At 39.9% G+C, this 12102-nt stretch overlaps 1 protein-coding gene across 6 annotated transcripts in view; it reads right to left on the minus strand.

Annotated features, from left to right (window-relative positions):
- LOC148122650 (contactin-4) overlaps positions 1-12102 on the minus strand; it is a 181878-nt gene that overhangs the window by 9568 nt on the left and 160208 nt on the right. For 2 of the 6 annotated variants that reach the window (XM_087904456.1, XM_087904461.1), the window contains exons 8-13: positions 10290-10439; positions 8737-8807; positions 7378-7612; positions 5691-5803; positions 4668-4854; positions 4122-4234 (exon numbers count right to left, since the gene is read on the minus strand). In XM_087904456.1, the coding sequence (XP_087760582.1) occupies positions 4122-4234; positions 4668-4854; positions 5691-5803; positions 7378-7612; positions 8737-8807; positions 10290-10439 (869 nt within the window). Of the gene's footprint in view, positions 1-4121; positions 4235-4667; positions 4855-5690; positions 5804-7377; positions 7613-8736; positions 8808-9152; positions 9475-10289; positions 10440-12102 lie in introns of those variants that run through there. The other 4 variants (XM_087904458.1, XM_087904457.1, XM_087904460.1 and 1 more) reach the window with 2 other exon arrangements.

The following is a 12102-nucleotide window of genomic DNA, read 5'->3' on the forward strand; positions in this document are numbered from 1 at the left end:
GAGATATAACTCCTGAAGTGACTTCCTTTGGCCTTTATATAAAAGGGCACATCTTTCCTGTTTGCCCCCGGTTCTTCTGTTCTTCTCACCCTCATGCCTTTTTCTTTGTCAAGTTTCATCTTTTAGCTACTATGTTTGCTGATTCCTGCCAGGCAAAATAACCATGTGACCAAGGGCCAGAATCAGATTCTACACTGCTGTGTTTAGATCTCAAGTTTGGATCTTCCAGAGATATTATTTTAGCATTTTTCTGTGCCTTTAAACTTAGGGTTAATAGACACTAGATTCTAGAAATTTTTTCTTTAAGGGGTTATTGAAGGTAAGATGGTTAAGAATCTTGGACAAATTTCTAGAGTGTGTGTGGAATGGGCTCAGTCAGCTTGATTCACTTATTTGCGTGGGTAGTTTATTTTGCCTGCCTGAGAGCAGATATTATTCCTTTAAATCTGATTTTAGGTCTCAGGATCTCTATATATCCATAAATGAGGTCAAACTTGACTACAGAAAGATTTCTGGCAGTTAGATAAAAGTCAGAATTCCTCAGAAATTTTTGAAACTGGTGACTATCTGCCGAAAGGTAGTCATTTTCTTTACCTATGATAGAAGGGGCAAATGGCTACCTGTGGCACCTATCAGCATATCAAAGCCCATGCTGGCCTCCAGGCTCCCTCAGTATCACAAACACCTGTTAAGATTTCAAAATCCATGCTAGCATCCAGGACCTTGGCTGCCCCCAGTTACTCATCCTCATTATAGTCCTCATGACTTGTCCACTTCACACAGTCTCTATCTCAGTGGTTTTCAGCCTGTGAGCTACAACCCCACAGGGATCACACATCAGATATCCTATATGCCAGATATTTCCATTATGATTCATAACAGTAGCAAAAAGTTACAGTTATCAAGTAACAATGAAATACTTTTATGGCTGGGGTCACCACAACATGAGGGACTGGAAGGTTGAGAGCCACTGTTCTGTCTCTTGCTCTCCTCTTGCTCTCTTGCTATTCTCCCTCTTCTCTCCTTCCCTGTGCTCTAGTCTCTATCTCTTGCTATCTTTCTGTCTTCACTATTCTCTGCCACTCTCCCCCTTCCCTGGACATAACCATATCTAGTCTGTTTCCTCCTCTCTGGACTCTTCCAGATGCCTCTGGATATTTTCTCTCTCTTATTAACAATAAAAACCTTTCTCCTAATAATAAATCAGTCATGTCAGCAGTATCTTTACTGTGCCATCTCAAATACACTGATGTCATAAGTAACTTACAAGGTAACCTGGGCCTCCAATGTTCTAAAGTCCATTTCTTATTGAGACTACCCTACCTAAACAGGAGTTGAATGGACCCACACAATAAAAATCACAATATAAACCCCATTACTATAAAAAAACTTCAGTATATGGGAAGGAAAGTGAATTTAAAGTGTAACTATGGTATAAGCAGAGCCATTTGCAATGTGACAAGTTCCCTGTCAAAGATCATCTCTCCCAGAGCTAAGAGATCCACATTTTCCTTCTATAACCCCAGCTCTAAGGGTGTCTTCAGTCTGTGATATCAAGGGAAGGGCCAATTATACATTTTTATCCTTAAACATTCACACACATGTGGAGTGCTCAGAACGTATAGCTAACTAGTCATGGTGAGATTCCGGGGGATCCAACAGAAGTCCAGGGAGTCCAGCTCCTCTAGCTGCATCCTTTAAAGGAGAGATGTTGAATTGGAAATCAAGGACTCAGAAAGTGTTTTTCATTGGAGAGTGTCAAGATTTTACCTTGCCACCCTGTCTTTCTTTCACTTTCATGACAAATAGTCTAGAGCATTGTGCACAGCTAACTCCACCTATGGATGATGCCTCCCTCATGGACCCTCCTGTCACAGAGGGGCTACACTATAGTCTCATAGCTTAACTCCAATAGATACAAATGACATGCCTAATGCCATAAAATATGACTTCAGCTGACCTGATATTTGAATCGGAGAGAGAACTAAATGTCCTAGTTTTAATTTATTCCCAGATTTCATGCTATTTCTACAGAAATAAAAATAGTTTCCCCAAATCATAAATGAAGAACAACAGATCTCTTCTGAGGAGTCAAATTTTGGCTCAGTTGTACTTTACAGAAGCCAAAGCTCTTCAAGAATGGAAGGACTTGGCTCAAAGAAAAATGGCGTCTTCTCCACTGCTGGAAGCAAGCAGGTGTTTGCTACACCACTTTTTACTGAGATGCAGAGAAGTTAATTCAATGTGGCATTCAAGTTAAGAGCATTTTGTTGCACATCTAGACTCAGGATGAGTGACTTTGTGTAAAGTTTTTCATAAACTGTTGTCACCATAGCTATGTGGACATGCTCTTAACTGCTAGTGATTTTACAATAATTCTTCAAAAGGAAAAGAATGACTTTTCTCGAAAACTTGCAAGTACACTTTCATAAACCCCACTGTTCTTTTTATTACTTAAGGAAGATTATAAAACCAAGACTATGCTTTTGAAATTTTCTCAAGGTGAAGAACTCGAAAATCAACATTTCGGGAGTCATAAAATGAAGAAGAATTCTACTCATCATTTTAAGTCTCTAGATAGTTGAAGCATTATGCTTCTGAGAATATTGTTCTTCTTCCAGCTAAACAACTGCAGTTTCTTTCTTCACTCCTTGCAGAGGTTGGGACCAGACCCCTGGTCATGGTCTGCTCAATGTGCAACCTGTCTACATATTTAGACACAGCCAACCCTGCTACTCCTTGCACACATCAGCCCTCACATCAGAATGTTACACTATTGCTTACACATGTGTTCCCGTCCTTGCCCCTTTGATTCTGAACTGGCCTTACGGTAGCTAGTTTCATCCCTAGCTTTAAAAAGAACACATGATTTTCACTTTCTCGCTCACTGAAGCTAAAGGCCCCGTCAGAAGTTCAGCTACCTTGAGATGTCCACATTGGAAGAAAGTCTAAGTTTCCCACGGGGTGAGGCTCACGGAGTGGGTGATCTCTGGCCACCCTTCAGCTTTTGCAAAGTCATGCCAGGTGAGCAAGTCACATATGTATGATCTATATCAGGGATTCTCACCATAGAACTCCCCATTTAAGTCAAAAGAAGATTGTAAAATTATAAAAGTGAAACTTAACTGTTTTAACCCAACTTTAGGTTATAATGGGAGGTCTAAATTTAGTTAAAGGCTGGAGAGATTGCTTAGCTTTCAAGAGCTATATACTGCTCTTATAGAGGTCATGAGTTAGTGCTGTGTCAGAAAGATGAGAGCATTTTGAAAGTCCAGCTCCACTAGGTGAAACACCATCTTTTTGTTGTATTTGTGTGTTCGTTTTCTCTTTAAAGATAAGCCAGCATTTACATGATCTGGCAAACAACATTTTCAGCCTATTTTCTTATAAAGAAAGCTACTTATAGAAACAAGAGCAGGAATGAAAGTGACATGAGACAGTTAGTATTGTTGATTAAACACACACACTAAAGTCTTGCTGCCAAAGCAGAAGGTAAAGGGCTGCTTTGTAGCCTTCCAGTCACAGGGTCTTTAACCATTTCTAATCTAGGCTGTATAAAGCTAAAGTTTACACGGAATTGTAGCTTGCTTAAGTGTTCCCCACAGGGATCTGTAGGGTAAGGGCTTGGTATCCAGTCTGTAGTGTTGCTAGTAGATGATGGAACTTACAAGGAGCAGACTTTGTGACTGCTTTTGCAGGTGACTGCAGAATGGAATTTCAGTCTCTTTCTCTATCATTTTGCTTCCTGGCCACCATATAGCACACCTCTGCGCCATGATATATTGCTTTGCTAGAGATGCATAAGCAATAGTTAACCAACTATGGACTGAAATCGCAACTGTGAACCACATCAAACCTTTCTTTTATTTCCCAAGCTGATTATCTCGATTATTTGTTAGAGCATTAAAAAAAAAAAAAACTGCCTCACACAGATGATTGTCTAAATCCTGAAAAGTTAGCACAGAGCACATGCAAAATTTAGACGGATCTACTTTAGGGTAGAGATTCCTGAAAAGGCCAGAGGAGTGACGTCAGGGAAGACTGAGGAAATGGAGCACCTGCTGCCAGCCAGACACCCTTGATAGCAGGATTAGGTGTCCTTGCAAAAAAAAATTACCCACTTTGTATCCTTTTACTTCTGATTCATTATCCAGGGCCTTCACTTGATCCCAGTTCAGGATAATTTTGGAGTCCGATGAATTCCATATGATGTTTCCGGGGGGTTGGCTTGGTGCTATAAAAAAAAATTAAGATAGACGAAGTCACAGATTATTAAATCTCAATGGATTCTGAGGAATGTCTCCTTACTAGAATTCTAGAGTAGAGGCAATTTAATGGGCGATTGCACTAATATGTGTCTTCAAGGTCACTGAAATCTGACGAGATACAGCATTGCAAATGGAAAAAGATTCAGTTGGTCGCCTACCATTTATAGCTAAAAGAAGTAATCCTTCCTAGTGAGGAGAAAAACATTTATCTTTCTGTCCTCTGGAGCAATGAATTTGGCACGGTATTCTGAAAGGTTCAGTTAAAATGCTAAGGTGCATTTGAATCCATATAATGATACCAATTAGTATGCAAATGATCCCTGGGAGGTGGGGATAGGTAATGAACTTGGAGTATGTTTGATGAATTCCCAAAATATTTCTGAGCAACTTTGTCCTTACGTGGCTTTCTGGTCGTGACATTGACTGTCGCACTGGAGGGTCCTGTCCCAGCTGAGTTATATGCCTTGACAGCTAAGTGATACAATGCACTCCCTTTCAAGTTGGTGATTTTTGTAGATGTCTGATTTCCAACTGTTCGTATTTTTCTAGCATTTTCTTCCTTGTCATCATGTCTCCAATATTTTACCTGAGAAAATAAAAAGAAAGACCTTGGAAATCATATCCCCCTGGGAATATTTCCAATGTCATCAGGTAATAATATTTTTATGTAAGTCCTTATGATGGAGTTACATTTCTGTATTAATTCACAGACAGAACTTTTAGAACAAGGAGATTCACATTATCTGTAAAATTAGCCACAGTGAGAATAATCTCCTTTTCCTTTTTCTTTTCCACTGACATGGGCAGTCTGATAAATCGTCAATGGCTACTTCTTTTATTTTCCACAACTTTAGTTTGAGTGCAGGTGATTCTGGGTATGTAAGACAAAAAATTTTTTTTTTAAATATTTTATTTTATTTTTTAAAATTGTGTCTCTGTGTGTGTGTGTGTGTTTATGCATATGTATGTATGTGTGAATACAAGTATCCAGAGAGGCCAGAAGAGTGAATCAAATCCCTTGCAGCTTGGCTTATAGGCAGTTGTCCATTACCCAACAAGGATACTGGAAATGGAACTTGATCCTCTGCAAGAGCAATGAGCACTCTTGACTTCGGGAGCCATTTCTCTATCCCTATGAACATGTCGTATATAAGCTCATTTTGCCAACAATATTGTGAGTCTTTAGGTTTTTAAACGCACACACATATACACACACATGAAAGTATAATATTAAACTTGGGCATAAATACAGATAAAAGGCAGTCTCCAGTAGATTCTTTAGTGCTTCTATTAATGGCATGGTAAAACCAGGCCTCTAGAATAGATACCTGTGTAGGCTGGTGTGGGTCTTCTTCCATCAGTGAGAATGTCTTAAAGGTCTCACCAAGAGACACAGATCAAATGCACATGTCTCTAGCTTACCTCATAGCCTTGAATCCGCCCTCTATTCTTCCCAATGGGGGAGGCCCAGAAAACTTCAATATCTGTGGCAGAAAGACTCCTGGCAAAGATACTGGCTGGTGGCTTGGTGGGTTCTGCAAATGAATTCAGAACGTTACTACTCAGATATTAACATCAGAACAAACTTCTAGAAATGGGGCTAAAAGGTAAATAGAAGCCATGGTCATAAGCTGTCCTTAATACCTGTGAGACTCTCAGCATCTCCCTAAAATAAACATGTGTTAGGAAAGAGATACTTCGAAAGTCTTACAAAAGTCTACCCTGCAGGTAAGTGGAACTAAAGTGACTCCAGATCAAGTTTAGCAATAAGTTTTCATGGTCAGCAATTCTTTCAAGTAGATCTTTCTTAATTAAGTTAAGTAATAGTCCCAGTTGCTCGATTATGAAAACAAGAGAGAAAGAAACAAGAGCAGTTAACCGAATTGATTACGTTTCAAGGAAACGGCGTAGCGGCTTAGTTTTAAAAGGTAATCTTTAAAACCCTAGACAAATAATCTATAATTTCTGGGGCTCAGTACCCTTGGATGCAAATGGTAGACTGAACCAACAGTTTCTCAGATATTAGTGTTTTTTGCCAGACTTTTCCAAGACTTATATACCATTTGTATATGCAACTCTTCTTTCAATACTGTACCTTGCAGAAAAACATAGTTCAGCCATAACTTAAATAAAAACATTCACAAAACCTTTTCTTGGTCTGCTCTGTACTTTTTAAGACACAATTCAATTCAAATCAGCATATAACTATTTGATACATTTAAATGTTCTTCTGTTCCAGGGACCTACAACGCCTATAAAAGAACACCATCCTCATTCTCTGATGAGTATCCCTTACAATATACTATAATAAAGCTCCTTTTAAAAAAATAAAGCATTCATCTGGTACAATTTAGTGACAACTTGTGTACTCCTCTCCATTGCACACTCCAGGAAATAGGACAAGGAGATCTCTCTTTGCTTCTCCAGAGAAGTCATAATAGTGAGGACCCTTGACCATCACAACAGTGTGAATGGCATGCATGCAACCAAGCTGTGTCATGGCTCCTTCTCCTAAGAAGTCAGAGTCAGGGCAAATGGCTTAAAAACACAGATGATGAGAGAGAATGAAACATTCCATCTGCTTATTTACTGGAAAGCATGAAATATGATTCCTAAAACTAATGATAACGGATAGGTACACGGTATTATGTATCAACAGATAGACATGGCATTATGTATCAATAGGTAGATACAGACATAGAAAGTATGATCTGAAGATAACACAGAAAACTTGTAAGCTTGGTTGGTCCTTAACAAAGCAATCAATTGATGGAAAGCCCTATTTTTCTATATATGATAGAGTCATATTTGAGGTTTTTGTTTGGGAGACAGGTTTAGCTGTATACCTCAGGTAAGCCTCAAACTGGCTAACCACCCTCAAACTCTCATCTTCAGTAATCCTGGGGTGTACACACATAGCCAGAGTGGCTGTGTTCTTAATTGTGTGTGTGTGTGTGTGTGTGTGTGTGTGTGTGTATGTATGTATGTTAGAGAGTATCAATACTTTTATAGTATACTTGTATATGCTTTTGTTTTATAAGTATTTTATACTCTAAGAAAGGAACACCCCTTGAGAGTTGAAGAAATATCAAGGTAGCATGACCCCTACCTTCTTCAGCAGAATACACCAGCGTGGTGGGGCTGAAAGGGCCCTCTCCTTTGTTGTTAAAGACACCCACTTTAACCTCAAAGGGAGAGAATGGGCGCACACTTTCATTCCTGAATACATATCTGGAAGCGTCAGCTGAAGCCAGCACTGTCAGCATCCAGATCAATTTGCCATGTGGCCGGAAGGCTACCACATAACCAAAGCCTCTGCCATTTTGTAATTCCTCAGGGACTGTCTGGGGAGAAACAGATATGGAACTCAGAAAGCATAGTAGTTTGAATATTAATTAATTATAACATGAATTATTTAATATCAAATATTAAAGGTTGTTCCCCTAATTGATTCAAACATTAAAGAGTACTCCTCTAATTGATTCAACTATTAAAGGTCACTCTCTAATTCTTGCCTCAACTCACTAAAACATTAAAGGGTGCTCCCCTCATCACTTTATTTTTGGGTTTTATTCTCAACAATCGTTTGAATGTAGAGATATCCTTTAACCTGCCTAAGATAATCATGTGGTACCAGAACAACTCCAGCCATGGAGAATGAAATGAAGATCTACAGAGAAGAGTTGGGCTCTGGAGAGGTGGCCTCAACTCTGACACAGATACAAATGATGACTAATTTACCACACAGCTGATTTCCTAAAAAATAACCTGTCCACTGTGCTTCATCTAATAATATTTTCTTTCGGTGCCAGATAGACAAAAGAATTCACAAAAGAAGGCCACCTCTGCTCAGGCAATATCTCCCTCCCCTCCCCAACCAGGAGAGACTCTGAGCTCAGTTAGGAGGGAGGGAGAGATTTCTTTCCTTTCCCTGCTGGGGCTTAGGGTGAATTAAAGGCTTTTTATTTCAGGGGACATTGTCTAAAACCTTTGAAACACATTTCAAACCTCTTTTGAAGCTCCCACCTTCTCTCTCAAAATCAATTTTTAATAAATTGGTGACTAACCTTCCTCCAGGTTGTTTAAAGAAATACCTTGGAGCCCAGCAGCAAAGCCAACTGCTAGGAAATTGTTCTGGGACACTCAATCTATAACTGGCAGATGTTTTAAATCAATTGGCCATGCGGCAATTCAGAAAGAAAAGAAAGAGCGACTTTCTCTGAACCAGACTTCCTTATTATTTTTTTCAACTTGTGTTATCTCCTTTTTCATGATTGTTTTTCCTCTCACAAGGAGTCAAATTAAAACTTGTTTCAACAATGGGTGGCCAAGCACCTTCATTTCCTGATAGACATTAATAGATTTCTTGAAAACAGAGGGGGACTGTTTCTAGCTTCCTGTCATATGGAGGAAAATAGCAAAATAACCGAGACAAATGCATGTCCCTTTGGTCCTGTGATGGATTTACCTCCCAGGTTATAACCAGTTCAGATTTGCTGCCTCCACCACCACTGACGTTAGCTGGGGTGACTTCGGGGACTGCAGGAGACAAAATAAAAAAAAAGAAGAAAGAAAGAAAAGAAAAGAAACCAAGTTATTTCAGGTACTAATGGCAAATGTGGGCTAGGAAGGTTGCCCAGATAGGGTGACTCACTGTTAATGAATTCTTGGGTACGTGTCCCTTTGTCTTTTGGATATCAGAAATAATACCCACAAAAGGAAGACTGTACTGGATTGAAGAAGCAAAATGTCCCAATGAAATTGCTATTATTACAGGATCAACAGGGTATGCATGTTACCAGGTACTACCGAGCAATTGTACTGGGTACTGTCCCTAAGTACCTATGAGTTGCACAGAGAAAGAAAGGACCGAAGAATCTGTCCTCAAGTTTGGTAAGACATTTATTAACCATGTGGTAGTAACAAGGGAGAGACAGGACAAACTGTGCCCACGTGGAGCTTACAATCTAGCAGGAGGTTGAACACACATGCAGAATATCACAGACAGACTTGGACAACACCCAGCGATGTCGCAGACAGAATGAGGAAGGGCAGCTGTGTTCTGGAGCAGCAGGTTGCTCAGCCGAGCACTGGGCTAATGGCTTCTCAGAAGAAGGTGAGCTTTTGAGTTGGGTGTTGAAGGAATTGGTGGACATAGGTTGAACCCTGGCTCTCTGTGCTTAACCTCTCTGATCCCCAGTTTTCTCTGGAAAAGAGGGGAAATAAGACTCACTTCCTTCTCAGGGTTGTAGGGAGGAACTGAGTTATAATTTTGGAGCTGGGAAAAGAAAGTTTAGGATTTGTTACGCTGTCAAATAAATGAAGGACTCAGGCAGTCTTTAACTATCTAGCTGGAAACTGCAGCTGGTACCTCAGTATATCCCCTTAAAGTCAACGATACATACCTAGATGGACTTTTTTCACCAATTCCAGGAACAATATGAAATTATTGGTCTGCTTAGGATCTTGCTATGCTTTTGCAAATCATTGTAATTTTCATGGCTGGGAACACTATAGTGACCACACAACAGGATCTCCCAGTTTACAAGAGTATATAATCTGACCCAGCTGGGTACACATTACTTTTATCCTGAGTTCATCATGCAAGCTTTCGGCAGTATATTCTCATCCTTCACTTGTGGCAATGGTTTATGTCTTAAGAAAATCCTAGCAAGGATTTCTGAAGAAATCTACTCTGAGCATTTGTGACTTTTTTTTCTTTTCTGGCATATGAACTGAAGAAGAAAAAGTTAAACAGAGGCACTATATATATATATATATATATATATGTATATATATATACATATATATATATATATATATATATATATATATTTGCTATACCAGTGGATTAAAGCTCACTACCCACAAGGTTGGAATTCTACTGGCCAGATATATGGTCATTATGATCACTTAAGGGAAATGTGTGTAAATGTAGAGCCCATTGAAGCTACGTCAAGGTTTCTCCTTAAGGAATGGGAGCTGCCGGAACAGTCCCTATATGACCTGAGCAATACTCACGAGCCTCTTCTGTCCTCCGTTTCTCTGAGGGCCGGCTGGGTTCCCCAATGCCAATCACGTTAGCTGCAACGGTTCGGAATTCATACTCAACCCAGGGGTTTAAACCCACCACAGTTGCTGTGAATGTCTTCCCATCAACGAGTTCTGGAACTGAAAGATATGAAAAGGTGGGTGAGAGGGTTTAAGAGCATCCACTCAGCTCCACCAAGATGGAGAGATGATTTTAGGAGCCTCTAGCATCGTCATCACCATCACCACCATCATTCCGACTTTCATGGAGGGCACTGTGGTTATCCCGCTGGGATGATGAGGAACTAAAAACATGTTTTACACCTATCTCACAAAAATCTATTTCACACATTTTCCTTTATCTTCTTCTATGTTAGGCTCTTTGCCATTGTGACAAATACTTGGGAGCAACAGTTTAAGAGGGATAAGGATTTATTTTGGTCCATGGTTTTAGAGGTTTTGGTCAAAGGTTGGCTGGATTCAAGGCATGGGTCTTGAAGAGCCAGGCAGAATACCTTGGTGTTGGGACCATGGTATCTCAGAGCTGGAAACCTTAGTGTCTGAGAAACAGAGACAGCAAGAGGCCAAGGACAGCATGCTCTTCAAAGGGGTACCCCCAGTGATATACCACCTCCAGCTAGACCCACCTCTGAAGTCTTTGTCACCTCTCAAACTAGGGCCAGTAGCCTAGGACCAAGCTTTTTTATCACGTGACTTTTGGAGGGGGACAATTTCAACTTTAAACTGTAACGCTCTTGTTACTATCAGTTGTAGCAATACTTTTTATCATTCTTCACTCACGCATACTAATGCTATATTTCCTTTTAGCAAAATTTTACTGTCATGTCACTTAGGTTTTAATTATTTTACCAATCTCAACTCTCATAAATATTTCATCTTTTCACTGAAATGACATTTGAGGAAGAAATTAGAGAAACAGGAGTTCCTGTAAGCAAGATACAAGGGACATCTTCCTCCAAGGGATGGTTGTGTCATTTTGATGTCTTGAAACAGAAATAAATGTTAGGTCCAACTTTATGTAATTTATATAATCATGTTGTTTTAATCCAATTTTTTACAATGTAATATTTGCAATAATTCTTTGAGAAATTCATATATGGATTTGGATCACCCCCGCCCCATCCCAACCTCATTCCTTTAGTTTATCACACCTCAGAAATAGGCTTCTGTATGTTGACACTGTCTTTCTGTGGGTTGAAAGAGGTGTTTTCGAAAGAAAGGTAAGAAAAGTGAATCATCATCTTTACCCTGATAATCGCCAGATCTCTGTAGAACCTGAGTTTCCTCTTCTGCTAAAGAGGCATGGTAATGAACCTTCAGCATGAATAAAATAATTTTACTTTACTGTTAGAACACCTGTAAGAATTACAGATGGGCCCAGCATTATAGAAAATACGTGGTGTGAACATAAGGCAGTGGAAAAGTGTGGGCCTTTGAAGAGTTTGGGTCTTGTGGTATCAGCAACTGGAGTCTGGTGTGAGTGAATTTGGGAAACAAAGAGAGTGTGAGAATTACTTCACTATACGAACCATGAGCAACAGTAATGGTTTGAACTTGAAGTCGCCACCCCAGTGTCACATGCTAAAACTTGGTCCTAGGCTACTGGCCCTAGTTGGGGAAGTGACAAAACCTTTAGAGGTGGGTCTAGCTGGAGGTGGTGTCTCACTGGGGGTACCCCTTTGAAGAGCATCCTGTCTGTTTCAAAGACACCATGAGGTTTCCAGCTCTGAGATGCCGTGGTCCCACCACCAAGGTATTCTGCCTGGCTTCAAGTCCCAAGCAT

Source organism: Myodes glareolus, chromosome 3, assembly GCF_982192425.1.
Source record: "Myodes glareolus chromosome 3, mMyoGla1.1, whole genome shotgun sequence".
In the NCBI taxonomy this organism is placed as follows: domain Eukaryota; kingdom Metazoa; phylum Chordata; class Mammalia; order Rodentia; family Cricetidae; genus Myodes; species Myodes glareolus.